General features: G+C 57.5%; 1 protein-coding gene across 1 annotated transcript; it reads right to left on the bottom strand.

The window, feature by feature from the left end:
• Positions 1–10,839: 10,839 nt before the first annotated feature.
• LOC123041368 (uncharacterized) lies at positions 10,840–12,405 on the bottom strand. The gene is made up of 2 exons (XM_044463991.1): positions 12,065–12,405; positions 10,840–11,952 (listed from the first exon to the last, which is right to left on the bottom strand). Exons 1-2 carry the CDS (start codon positions 12,339–12,341, stop codon positions 11,168–11,170), a joined length of 1,062 nt encoding a protein of 353 aa, XP_044319926.1. The 5' UTR covers positions 12,342–12,405; the 3' UTR covers positions 10,840–11,167.
• Positions 12,406–13,438: the final 1,033 nt, after the last annotated feature.

The raw sequence follows: 13,438 nt of genomic DNA, 5'->3' as shown, positions 1-13,438 counted from the left end.
GTGAGGGCACACCGGAGACCGGTGAGCTTGGCCCAGGCGTAACCGGCGAGGAAGGCCGAGGAAGCGACGAGGCCGGCGTGACCGAGCAAGGTGGCGAGGCCGGCTCAGAAGCCAGAGGCACCGAGGGCGGCGAGCAACGCAGCGAGGCCAGGGGCGCCGAGGCCGACGGGGCCACCGGGCTGCATGGCACCGAGGCCGGCTCAGGAGCCGGGTGTGTCGAGGCCGACGGGGCCACCGGTCTGCATGGCGAGGAAACCAGCCTAGGCGAGACCGGCCCAGACTCCTCTGGTGCGGTAGTCGCGACAGGCCGAAGCGGCGAGGCCGGCCCAGAGTCCATGGGCGTAGAAGCATGCGTCGCGGGAAGATCGACCGGACGTGCATGGGCACGGGGGCCGAGGCCATGCAACTCACCATGATCGTCGTGAGCCACTGGCGCCTCCAGAATTTCCAAGCGCGCCCCACGTCCAGTGCCTGCACCATGGTTAGGCAACAATATAGGAGAGTATGCAATATCATCAAATTGGTCAGCAGCAACAGAGGATGAATGCAAGGAGGGTGGTTCAACAGTGGACACAGGAAGCTTGGCAAATGGAAAAACATGCTCATCAAACACGACATCCCGGGATATGTAGACACGATTGGTGGGAACATGAAGACATTTGTACCCTTTATGAAGAGAGCTATAGCCCAGAAAAACACACTTTTTGGAGCGAAACTCAAGCTTGCGCTTGTTGTACGGGCGGAGATGTGGCCAGCAAGCGCACCCAAAGACCTTAAAAAAGGTATAATCAGGTTGTTCATTAAGGAGAACCTCAACGGGAGTCTTCATATTCAAGACACGAGTGGGAGTACGGTTTATGAGAAAACATGCAGTGGTGAGAGCATCACTCCAGAATCGAAACGGAACTGATGCATGGGCCAAAAGAGTAAGACCAGTTTCAACAATGTGACGATGCTTACGTTCGACAGAACCATTCTGTTGATGTGTATGTGCACATGCTAAACGATGAGCTATCCCAAGCGACTGAAAGAAGGAGTCGAGGTTGCGATATTCGCCCCCCCAATCGGACTGAACATGAACAATTTTGTGCTTGAGAAGACGTTCAACATGTTTTTGAAACTGAACAACAATATCAAACACATCAGATTTGCGTTTAATAAGATAAAGCCAGGTAAAACGACTATAAGCATCAACGAAACTGATATAATAATTATGACCGCTGATAGAAGTCTGAGCAGGACCCCATACATCTGAAAACACAAGTTCTAAAGGATGTTTCACCTCGCGACTAGACTCCGAAAAAGGAAGTTGATGACTCTTCCCCTGCTGACAAGCATCACACACTGCTACATCTTTATTACTGGACACACTAGGAAGCTCATGACGACGCAAAACATGACGAACGATAGGTGTGGCCGGGTGACCAAGACGAGCATGCCACTGTGACGGAGATACCCGAACTCCACTGAACACGCGAGCGACTGCAGGATGCTCCAGACGATAGAGTCCCTGGCACAACCGCCTGCTAAGAAGAATGTCCCTCGTGCCCCGATCCTTAATAAAAAGATCAAAAGGATGAAATTCACAAAGCACATTATTATCACGTGTAAGTTTAGGAACAGAAAGAAGATTACGTGTCACAGAGGGAACTCTAAGCACATTGCGAAGTTGAAGACTCCTATTTGCATGCCTAGTGAGAAGAGATGCTTGACCAATATGAGATATATGCATACCTGCTCCATTGGCAGTGTGGATTTTGTCGGAGCCGTGGTAGGGTTCGCGAGTATGGAGCTTGCCCATCTCACTCGTCAGATGCTCCGTGGCCCCAGAGTCCATGTACCAGTGAGGATCAACAGAGTAGGACTGAGTATGCCCCTGCTGCTTAGTGGACACTGGGCGATCCGCCATGGCCACCTGACGCGCAAAATTGCGCGTGTCCTTGCCATCATTGCCAAGACCCAGAAAGCTCTTCTGAAAGCGCTTGTGGCACTTAGAGGACCAGTGCCCCTCAATGCCACACAGCTGACATACGCGCTTGCCACCAACCCCCGGTAATGTCGCGGTAGGAGGGGGGGCCGATGCAGGCGGCGATGGCAGCCCCGAAGAGGCCCTGGATGAGGAAGAAGGGCGGCCACCCTTGGTGGCGGCGTTGGCCGAGAGGGAGCCCCCACTGGCCCTGGAGCGGCGCGACTCGACCCGCTGTTCCGTGAGAAGGAGGCGGGAAAAGACCTCATGCGCCATCATGGGGTTCGAGTTGCCCCGCTCGTTCATGATCTCGACCAAGGCGTCGTACTCCTCATCGAGACCATTGACAATGAACGAGTTAAACTCGGAATCGGTGAGGGGCTGGCCGATGGAGGCCAACATGTCGGCAAGGCCCTTGACCTTGTTGTAGAACTCGGTGGCCGTAGAATCCAGCTTTTGACACTCACCAAGCTGGCGACGAAGCGCGGAGACACGGGCCTGCGACTGCGCTGCAAACGAGCGCTCGAGGATGGTCCATGCCTCATGAGAAGTCTTGGCGAAGACAACAAGTCCGGCAACCGCCGGAGTGAGCGACCCCTGGATGGAGGAGAGGTTCGCCTGGTCCTGCCCTGTCCAAACACGGTGCGCCGGATTGTAGACCGGGCCATGCATGCTATCCACCAGCGCAGGGGGACAGGGGAGAGAACCGTCGACGTAGCCCAGGAGATAATGACTCCCGAGAAGCGGAAGAACCTGCGCACGCCAGAAGATGTAGTTGTCTGCGGACAGCTTGATGGTGATGAGGTTCCCAAAGTGAAACGGCGGCGGCGGCGAGGAGCCCGCGGAGTAGACTGCCGGAGGCGGATACACCGTAGAGGCAGAGGCCGCGGTTGCAGCCACCTTCGCGACCGCAGGAACAGATGACGAAGAGGCCGAGCCCGCAGCAGCAAACCCCGCCATCATGGCCGACGGGGGCGCCACCAGGGTGAGGGCCGAGCCCCCACCAGTCGAGGCGATCGGTGGCTGGCCCCCAGACGGGGCGAGCGGGGCGTCGCTGCGGGAAGCGGGCGAGGGAGACGGGGCGATCGGCGGCTGGCCCCCACTCGGGGCGAGCGGCGCGTCGCTGCGAGTCTCGGACGAGGGAGCGCCCGCGGTAGACGGCACGATCGGGAGCCCCGAAGACGAGGAGAAAAAGGACCCGAGGCTCCTCGTCTCGATCGGGGCGGTGGAGACCGCAGCGGCGTCGATGGGTCGGGACAGGAGGGCCGCGAGAGAGGCCGGCAAGAAGCTAGCCATGGTGGAGCCGGAGGCGGCGGAGCCCGACATAGCTGGGGCAGCGGCGGCGCGATCTCAGGGACGGCGGCGGCGGCGCACAGACAGACGGCGGCGGGGTTTAGGGTTTGGGCGGAAGCGTGTTGACCTAGCGTGATACCATGTAAGACAATAGAGTTGGGGGAACCGGCTCAACCCTCTAGGGGTGGCCTATCTCACATATATATAACAAACGGGTACAAGTTACATCATACGTATATGTTCGTATACAACTACAGAGACTATACAGTCTAACAGGCAGCTTATCGTCCTTGACGCGCGACGGAGCCTTGGCGCTTGGCCCTACTCCGCGACGATGGCGAGGACCCGCCCGCCGGCGCGACTCCCTCGGCGCCGCCTACGGCGGTGCCTCCGCAGGTAGAGGAGGAAGGCGAGGAGACCGAGCAGCAAGACGAGGCTGCGAAGGCGGCGGCCACGCCGCTTTCTTCTTATCTCGCGCGTTGCTTGCGTCGGTGGCTCGTGTTGGCCTGGGCGCTGACGCCGAACCCGAACAAGCTGCGGTTGCTGGCCCTCCTCCAGCTGCCCGCCCACCATCGCTGCTCCTGGACATCCGCAAGACGACGTTGTTTATATTGCACTGCCTCTGTCTGTAGCTCTGCCGCGCTGTGCTCCGCTTGGAGCAAGGCAACGCAAGGAATATGATCACGCGGAGCTAACTGTGATCGGCAATGGAAGCTAAAAGGCGCGAGACGTTGGCAGCTACATGGCGTTTGTTTCAAGGCACGGTAAGGAATCGTGATCCATGTCCAAACTTTCCGATGTAGCTCAATGGAATACTGTATCTCATACATGTAACATGAAAAACAAACCACCAACAAGACGTTTAAAATGAGCGAGCGCGAGAGCGACACCCCCCCTCCTCCCCCGCGGCCGTCAACCCACCAGCCCCTCCCGGCGCGTGCAATTCCGAGCTCGCCGGCCACCATCAGCTCCCTTTCTCTGCGCCCGTTCCAGCTGCCACCGCCGCCCTCCCGCCTGCCGGAAAATTTCGTCCCGGTCGTCCTTCCCCTGTCTGCTACTGCGTCGCCTGTGGCCGATCTAGATCGGTCGACCAGCTCAGATCCGCCCTCCCCGGCCTCGCGTGAGCGGATCCGCGCTGCTGGGCTTGCTGGCGAGGTCCTGGAGACGCCGCCTACCCTTCAAGGCGGGGGCGTGCGCGTCGCCTCCGCCATCGTCGCGTCCGACGCGGCTCTGCTAAGCATTAATGAAGCTGCTGCCATCAATGCGCGCCTCTGCTCGGGCGGCGATGGGACGCCGATGTCCCTCCAGGCCGGGTCTTCCGCTGCCAACGCCGCCCGCGCGCGGCGTCTTGATGGTGGCGTACGGGATGCGCCCCTGGAGCCTGGCTGGACGCGCGTCGGGCTGCCGCCCGGTTCCCGTCCTCAGCGACAGCCTCCTCTGCCCCCTCCCCCTCCAGCTCCTCGCAGGCGTCTTCAAATCCCCCTCCATTTAGTGGGCAAGTGTTTTCATTGTTTCTCCCCTCTGCACAGAGCCAAAGATTGCAAGGAAGAGGTGAGGTGCAACAGTTGTTTCAGGTCTGGCCACCGTGCAAAAGGTTGTCCTAGCAGGGAGCGGCCAACTCAGCAGCAAGCTCGGGCGACCACTCCAGCTCCTCGTCCGGCCGCTCCGCCGGCATCCGGCCACCGCGGCCTCCCTTCATCACCGACTGCTCCGGCGCCCCTTGTTCGGTCTTTCCGCGACGCCCTCGTCATGCCTAGGCTGGGTGACCCACACTCCAGGCCGGCCATGGGGCGCGTGGTGGCGCCAGCCACGCCGGAGATGGACGTGCAAGCCGACGCCCTCACCACCAACTGCGTCCTCATCTCCTTGGGAGGAGATCGCCGCCCGGCTTCGTGTTTGTCCGTCGCCGACGCTCTGCAAAAGGAGTTCAACATCCCTCTGTCCATGCTCACCGTCATCAGGCACTTCCCGGAGGACTACCTCGCAACGTTCACTCATCCTCACCACCGCGACGACGTCGTCAACCGCGGGAACTTCCAGCGCGACCGCCTCGAGCTCCACCCCAAGCCCTGGATCATGGAGGCCCATGCCGAGCATGAAGACATGAAGCACCATGTGCAGCTGAGCCTGGAGGGAGTACCACTGCACGCCTGGAACGCCAACACGATCAGCCGTGTCATCGGCGTCGACTGCGAGCTGGACTATGTCCTGCCCCGCTCCACGCGCCAAGAGGACGCCAGGACCCTGGGCATCTGGGCTTGGGCGACAAACCCGAGCGCCATCCCGCGCGTCATGCACCTCACGCTGCCGGCGAGGCGTGGCCCGCAGTGTGTGCCAGCTCGGGGGCGGCGCCGGCTTCGCTACCGCGTCATCGTCCACTTGGGTCTCCACGAAGACTTCTCCAACGTGCGCGACGATGACTCAAGGGCAAACGCGGACATCAACGAGTTCACCTGGGTCCATGGCATCGTTGACGGCGACCGTGTGCCGACGGAGCGCCGTGAGGTGCCTCGCGACGATTCCGGGCATGATCGGCGTCGTGATGAAGAAGATGATGATGCCGCGCAGCGTGGACGCGACCAGGACCGCGACAACAGGGGCTCGAGGTGGTTCGGCCGCAGCCGGTCTCGTGCCTCCCGTGACCAGGCTCGCGACCGCGGCGGCGACCAAGGCCGTGGCGGCAATGAAGGTTGGGAGGGGTGCGACGGCCATCGTCGCCGGGGCGCTGGGGTTCGCTCTTCGGCCAGCCCTGTGCGCAGCCCTCGCGGCGGCTCGTCCCGCTGCACGCATCCCCTCGACGCGGCACGCTCCGTCTCCCCAACGTCTGTCCTGCCGACCCCGCCGTCACCGGTGGACGCGCCCACCCCGACCTCCGGCTTCGTCTTGCGCATCCAGGCGCCTCTGACGCCCGCCATGGTGGCGGCCACGGCCACTCCACCACGTCCACCTGGCTTTGAGCAGTCTCCAGCTCAGGTCACGCCTCCCCTCGCCTCCGGCCAGCCCGCTCGCCGCTCTCCATCTCCATCACCGACAGCCCACTCCAACGACAGCCTGGCGCCCCTCTTTGTGCAGCCAGAGGCACCGCTCTTGGCTGGGCAGCCCCGTGCCCCGCCCAGGATCCTAGCCAACAGGAGGAAGACTTTGGCTGGTGTGGCCATCGACACCAACCCAGGGTTCTCCCTGCGTCGAACCACTGCTCATGCCAAGGAGCGTCGTGCTGCTGTTCCGGTCACAAGAGAGGCTGAGAAGCTGGTCTGCCGGAGCCTCGGCATTGTGCAGGATGGTAAGGATGTCACCAAGGACGCTCTGGAGGAGCTGAGTCGCCGCTTCCAACACGAGCTATCGCCCTCGGTTTTGTCGGCGCTCTGTTCGTTGTTCAAGCTCGATGACGAGGATACCACAGCGATTGAAGATGCTCTGATCAGCCGCGGCGGCCAGGCTGCCATGGACCATGCGGCTGTTGCTGATGAAGCAACAGGAGAGGTCTAACTGCCTCGCAAAGTCAGCAGTTCGAGCTACCACAAGTTTCCAATGTTAGCAAAACCTATTGTGTCCACTAGTAGTAATGTTAGTTGGTTGTGTTCCTGCCGTTCAAGTCATGAGTGTAGCCCCTTGGTTCCCTGCTGTATCCCTGTTATTGTTTGTCGTCTCCGTTGCTTAATGAAGTTTATGTCAACCGTGTCTCGTCCAGTCTCTTGCACATTCAGCAATCACCCACACCTGAAGTACCATGAGGCTGCAGATGCGCCCTCGGCTGCCCAGCCCTCTGCCGCTCCCTTCTGCAGGCTGTTGCGGATGGACAATGAGCTGGTTCGACATGCTCATTTGCTGCAATCCGGATGGGTATTGTTTTGCAATGCCTTGAGCACTCTAGTTTCCTGATGATAATTCCAAAGGTTAATTTTTTGTGCTGGAATGTGAGAGGACTAAATGACCCGGACAGACGTGCGACTATGCATGAGACGATCGCCTCCACCTCATGCCACATTGTCTGCCTTCAGGAGACCAAGATGGAAAACATAGATCAGTACGTCGCCTCCTATCTTGGCGGTAATAGACTACGGAGCTATGCTCAACGTCCAGCCACTGGATCCAGAGGAGGCCTCCTCATGATGTGGGATGACAGTGTCGTTCGCATTTCCGATGTCCACATCACTGAGTTCTGCCTTTCCGCAATGGTCAACGTCATTCATTCCGATACCCCTTTCAAGATCACTAGTGTCTATGGTCCAACGGCCTCCAACAGAAAGGATGACTTCTTCAGTGAATTGATCGCTCAAAAACCCATCAATGGCACTAAATGGATTGTCATGGGCGACTTCAACCAGATTTACCGAGCTCGAGATAAAAATAATAGGAACATCAATCGCAGCCGCCTCAACCGCTTCCGTGCTACGCTAGACTCTTGTGAACTAAAAGAGATCCACCTCCAGAACAGACGCTTCACCTGGAGTAACGAGCGTCAGAACCCTACTTTGTGCAAGCTGGACTCGGTGTTCTGCAATGCCGACTGGGACATGCATTTCGATTCTCATGTGCTTCACGCCATTTCTTCTTCGCTCTCGGACCATTGCCCCCTTCTCCTTGCTGACGACAGGGGACCGAAGCGACCAAGATGCTTCAGATTCGAGAATTTTTGGTCCTGTATCCCAGGCTTCTTTGACATCGTCTCCCAGGCTTGGGAAGAGCCGTGTGCCCACACAGAGCCATGCCAATGGCTTTTCCATAAGCTCAAGCAAACGGGGAGGCATTTGGCTAAGTGGAGTAACAGGCTTTTCTCCAAGGCAAAGTTGCATCTTCATGCGGCTCTCCTCGTCATCCTTCGTCTTGACATTGCCCAAGAGACACGCGTCCTTTCGGTGGGAGAGAGGGATCTTCGGGCTCGACTCAAGCGTCGTGTCGTCAGCCTAGCGGCGGTTGAGAGGGCGCGCAAAAAGCAATGTGCACGCATTGCTAACATCAAGGAGGGGGACGCCAATACCAAATTTTTTCACCTAAGGGTAAACTCAAGGCGAAGGAAGAATCACATCCACAGGCTCAAGAAGAATTCTGGATGGACCACAGACCACCAGGAAAAAGAGGAAATTATCCATGACCACTTTGCGAGCAGTCTGGGAGGGGGACAACCCAGACCGATGGACCTAAACTGGGAGAACCTGAACCTTAGGATGGTTGACCTCACTGGCATTGACGACAACATCACCGAAGACGAGGTCAAAGCGGCCATTGATCTTATGCCAGGTGACAAGGCCCCGGGACCGGATGGTTTCACGGGAAGCTTCTTCAAGAAATGTTGGCAGATTATCAAAGTTGATGTAATGAGAGTCATCCACCAATTTAGTAGCCTCCAAACGACAAACCTTCACTGGCTCAACTCGGCCAACATTGTGCTCATACCAAAGAAGGATGGGGCGGAAGAAATCGGGGACTTCCGCCCCATTAGCCTCATCCATGCTATTGCTAAAATCATCGCCAAGGTGTTGGCATCCCGCCTGGGCCCTTTCATGAACAACCTTGTCTCCACTACGCAGAGTGCTTTCATCAAGAAACGGAGCATCCACGACAACTTCATGTATGTGAGAAACCTTGCGCGACGTCTCCACAGAAACAGAACTCCATCCTTGCTCTTCAAGTTGGATATCCGGAAGGCCTTTGACTCGGTGCGTTGGGAGTACATCCTTGACCTACTCCGCCGGTTGGGATTTCCAGTCCGCTTTCGGGATTGGGTGGCGGCCCTCTTATGCACGTCCTCTTCTCGCGTCCTCCTCGACGGTATTGCCGGGCCAGCCATCTACCATCGACAAGGGCTCAGACAAGGGGACCCCCTTTCCCCCTTCTCTTTGTCCTCGCGATCGACCCCTTACAGCAGCTCCTCGACATTGCCACAAGTCACAACCTGCTCCAGAAAATTCGAGGCCGTGGATCTACTGTCCGTACCTCCCTGTATGCCGACGACGCGGCAATCTTCATCTCCCCTTCACGGGAAGATGTGGCCAACCTTGCGGCCATCCTTGATGCATTTGGAGGGGTCACCGGTCTATCCACCAACTTTCAGAAGAGCTCTGTCGTCGCAATTCGCTGTGGCAACCTAAATCTTGACGACATACTCCACAGCCTGCCAGCATCGCGAACTTCTTTCCCATTGAAGTATCTGGGCCTCCCATTATCCATTTGGCAGCTGAAAAGGGTGGACTTCCAACACCTAGAGGACAAGGTGGCTGCGAAGCTCCCTCCTTGGCAAGGGAGAAACATCACCACAATTGGCCGGGCGGCCTTGGTCAAATCGGTCCTCACTTCTCAAGTCGTCTACCACATCACATCCCTGAACGTCCCCGCCGGCGTGCTACACAATGTCAATAGAATTGAGCGTGCTTTCCTCTGGTCAGCTCAGAGTCAAACTTCAGGTGCAAAATGCAAGGTCAACTGGGACACTGTCTGCCGCCCTACGCATCTCGGTGGGCTTGGAGTCCTACACTTGGGGAAATTTGCAAGAGCTCTAAGATTGAGATGGCCATGGATAGAGTGGAAGGACCCGACTAGATTGTGGGTGGGATTAGGAAACCCGTGCTCACGGTGGATATGGACCTCTTCTACGCATCCACCGTCATCACCGTGGGAAATGGAGGGAAGACGCCCTTCTGGGAGGCACCATGGTTGAGAGGGAAAAAACCAAAAGATATCGCCCCCCTAATCTTCGCAGCCTCCAAGCGGAAGAAGTGGGTGCTGAGGGATGCACTGCGAGACAATGCTTGGGTGCGCCAGATCAACCCTTCCATCAACTTAACGACCAACCACATCGTCGAGTTCGTGGACCTTTGGATCCACCTGGAACAATTCGAGCTTTCACCAGAGATTGATGATGACATATCCTGGAAATTTGAGGCGAACGGTGAGTATTCGGCGGCCTCTGCTTACAGGGTCCAGTTCTTGGGCTCCATGACGACAACCATGAACAAGACTATTTGGAAGGTTTGGGCACCCCCAAGGTCAAGTTCTTCTCCTGGCTAGCGATTCAAAACAGAATATGGACGGCGGATAGATTGGAGAAGCGAGGTTGGGAGAATTGCGGACTGTGCACCCTCTGCAGAAGGGCAAACGAGACGTCCGCGCACCTCTTCTTTCGGTGCAGGTTCACCTTGCGCGTGTGGAGATTGGTAAAGGAGTGGCTTGGCCTAGGGGCTCTCGAGATCCATCAATGGCAGGCGGAGCGCAATATCAAGCATTGGTGGACAAACATGTCGAAACCCAATACGGCGAATCGGAAGGCCATGGCTTCCCTTACTATGCTTGTTGGTTGGGCCATTTGGAACGAGAGAAACGCTAGAGTTTTTAGGAAGAAATCAACGCCGCCTTTCTACATGCTAAAACTAATACAAGATGAAGCCAAACTTTGGGTCACGGCAGGAGCCACGCACCTGAGCATTATCATGCCGCGAGAGTAGTTTCTGTTTTTCATTTTGTTGACGGACGGGCCATGTTGTGGAGCCACTTTTATGTACTCTAAAACTCTCCTCCTTTATTAATGAATGAGGCAAGTCTTTTGCCTCTGTTTCAAAAAAAAAAACCACCGTCTAGAAACATGAAAAACAAACTTGATTGTTCAATCATTATATTCGAAAGTACATTGAGGAAAAAAAGTAGCCAAGATTGGCTCGACATGCATCTGGTTTGGTCTTCGGACCAAGCCCTGCCGATCCTATCCTAGCCTGCACACACCGAGCAACGCCTGGATTTCCAACGTTGCCCTACACAACGATCGATTGACTAACACACAAAGACACGACATCACCACCCGGTGATTTATTCTGAAACCAAATCCGGAGCTACTAGTGTAGCAGCAGCGAGCACGTAGACGTGTATGGGCACACTTACGAGGGTAATGAGGCAAAATCAGCTCGCGGTACCACTTCACTTCTTGCAGACCAGCCCGGCGCTGCCCTTGCCGCTGCCGCACATGGTGTCGGCCGGCTCGTCGATCATGTCCACCGCCCCGACGCGGACGACGTCCTCTCCGGCGAAGCGCGCCACCTCGCAGTCCGTGCCGAAGATGTCCGAGACCTGGTACTTTGCGGCACCCCCCATCACGGGTATCTTGGCGCCCATGTCAACCCCGGCGCTGACGTAGTCGGAGCGGTAGGTCTGGCCGAGCACGCCGTGCACGTCGGCGCTGATGGAGTGGAACTTGAACGCGACGTTGAGGTGCGCGAGGCTGTCGTCGGCGGTGAGGCCGTAGTCGTGGATCCTCGAGTCCTCCTCGGTCACCGGCACCGCGTTGGCGACGATGCGGAACTGGCCGTCGAGGCGCACCACCACGCCGTTGGCCGCGCCGATGCGTAAGACGGACAGCGCGGGCGCGGAGGCCGGGCTCCAGCTGGCGGCCGGCGCCGCGTCCAGCTCGACAGGCATGCCGTCGAAGGTGATGGCGAGGCGGTCGACGGCGTTGTCCCAGGTGACCGTCCTCTTGACGCCGAGGTAGAGGCGGTGGCCGCCGAAGCGGATGCCGAGCGCCTGCACCCATGTGAAGTCCCGCGCCGCCTTCACGTTGCGCTTGCCGATGAAGTGCGCGTTGATGTGCAGGTTGGCGTCGGAGAGCAGGCAGAAGTCGGCGTCCCTGCGGCCGTGGAAGAGGAACTTGTTGCCGTCGCCGCCCACGAAGCGCGGGTCGTAGCACTCCGTGCCGGCCAGTTCACACACTGTTGGGTTCCAATGATGCATCAAGCACACGATCGAGCCGAGCAATCAGTAACTTTCTAACTGCGAAATGAATGCAAAAAACATGGACGTGTATGTGTGTGGTGTTCTTACTGCAGACGAGCTTGCAGCTGGGGCAGTGCACGTAGCAGAGGTCGCGGCAGCCGGCGGGGCACCGGCGCACCGGGATCATGCACTCTGGGGCCTGCGACGGGCTGCTCTGGTTGTAGCAGCTCACCACGGTGGGCTGCGCGCCGGGGCTCATGTAGACGGGTACCACGTTGGGGTCCGAAAGGATGGGGTTGTCCATCGGCTGGGCGCCGACCGTGACGAGGAATGCGGCGGCGCAGGCGAGCAGCACCACCGCGCACGGGCGCCGGACGGACGCCATCGATCACTGCTAGTCGGTCTCTGGGTGATCTTTCACTGCTGGTTGAGTGAAGCTGTTGCGAGTGCTCGTGATGGTGTGGTGGTGCAAGGCGTGGAACGCATTCTTTTATAGCCCGGGACGATCTGACTAAACGAGTGTCGTCGGAACCACGCATGGCTTTTAGTCCCGGAAGTCAACTGCCGCTCGATAGATGGCTCGGCTAGCTCCCAGAGTCCCCCGCCACATGAAACGATTCCACGCTTACCGTCCCGGCGAACGGTTGATTCAAATCCGGGGCGCTTGGTCTCGATCTTTGTGTCAAGTATCATCTGCTCTACGTTATGGCTAAACAGAATCTACGTGCCCAGCCTGGACAAAATTTATCCTCTTCAGAAGAAACCAAGACTCAGAGATAGCCTGGCCACCAAAAATTGCACGATATAGATGAAATCTTCAGTTGACGAATACTCCTCCATGAGTAGGGCATACAATCTTCAGGGTAAAGGCGTAAGGCACGGCCTTAGAGGAACATGGTTAGTGTTCATCTTAACAGAGCACAAGCTAGTTGTTATCTTGCTTCAGAAAGTTACTCCAAGCTACGCTCTAGTTGTCAATGTTGTGCCATGTTTTTTTAGAAGGCAGAAAAGAACATACACGAAATCCGCCATGACTGTGAACAACGCGGCACACGAGAACCCGTCTGTACCAGGATTTAGTGTTCTGCGCTGGATCGTGTTCGCGGGTTCATCGAGGTGCACTCTGAATGTGTGGCTTTTCGGATCAATGTTCCTGTGGAAGGGAAGGGTCCGGTCCATACTCCTCCCCCGTTGTTCCACCCCCAGGTCCGGAGGACCATATCAATGGTGGGAACACTGACGGTTAAGCTTCTGGTACACCTTTCTCTAAGTAGGAGTGGGACGTCATGGGTCCTAAACTGCAGCCTCTCTACCCAAACAGGGCTCCCATGGGCTATGGGGCTAAGGATTCTGTTGATCTGGTTATCTCTACCACGCTGCCTGAGAATCCTAAAGGTGCTGGTGTTAGCCCCTTGGCCTCTGCGGTGTGCTTGAACGTGTCGATTCGCCCGCCATCCCCTTTCCTCTCTAGGATCGAAGATT

The sequence above is a fragment of the Triticum aestivum genome, chromosome 2B (assembly GCF_018294505.1).
Source record: "Triticum aestivum cultivar Chinese Spring chromosome 2B, IWGSC CS RefSeq v2.1, whole genome shotgun sequence".
NCBI classification, from domain to species: domain Eukaryota; kingdom Viridiplantae; phylum Streptophyta; class Magnoliopsida; order Poales; family Poaceae; genus Triticum; species Triticum aestivum.
The sequence above is the reverse complement of the archived record's forward strand: the minus strand, read 5'-3'. Positions and strand labels throughout refer to the sequence as shown.

Excerpts from the sequence above, each read along its gene's own strand:
- LOC123041368 (XM_044463991.1), bottom strand. The coding sequence starts at position 12,341 with ATGGCGTCCGTCCGGCGCCCGTGCGCGGTGGTGCTGCTCGCCTGCGCC. Across the intron at positions 11,953-12,064 it reads CAGCTGCAAGCTCGTCTGCA|TGTGTGAACTGGCCGGCACG; the intron begins GTAAGAACACCA and ends GGAACCCAACAG.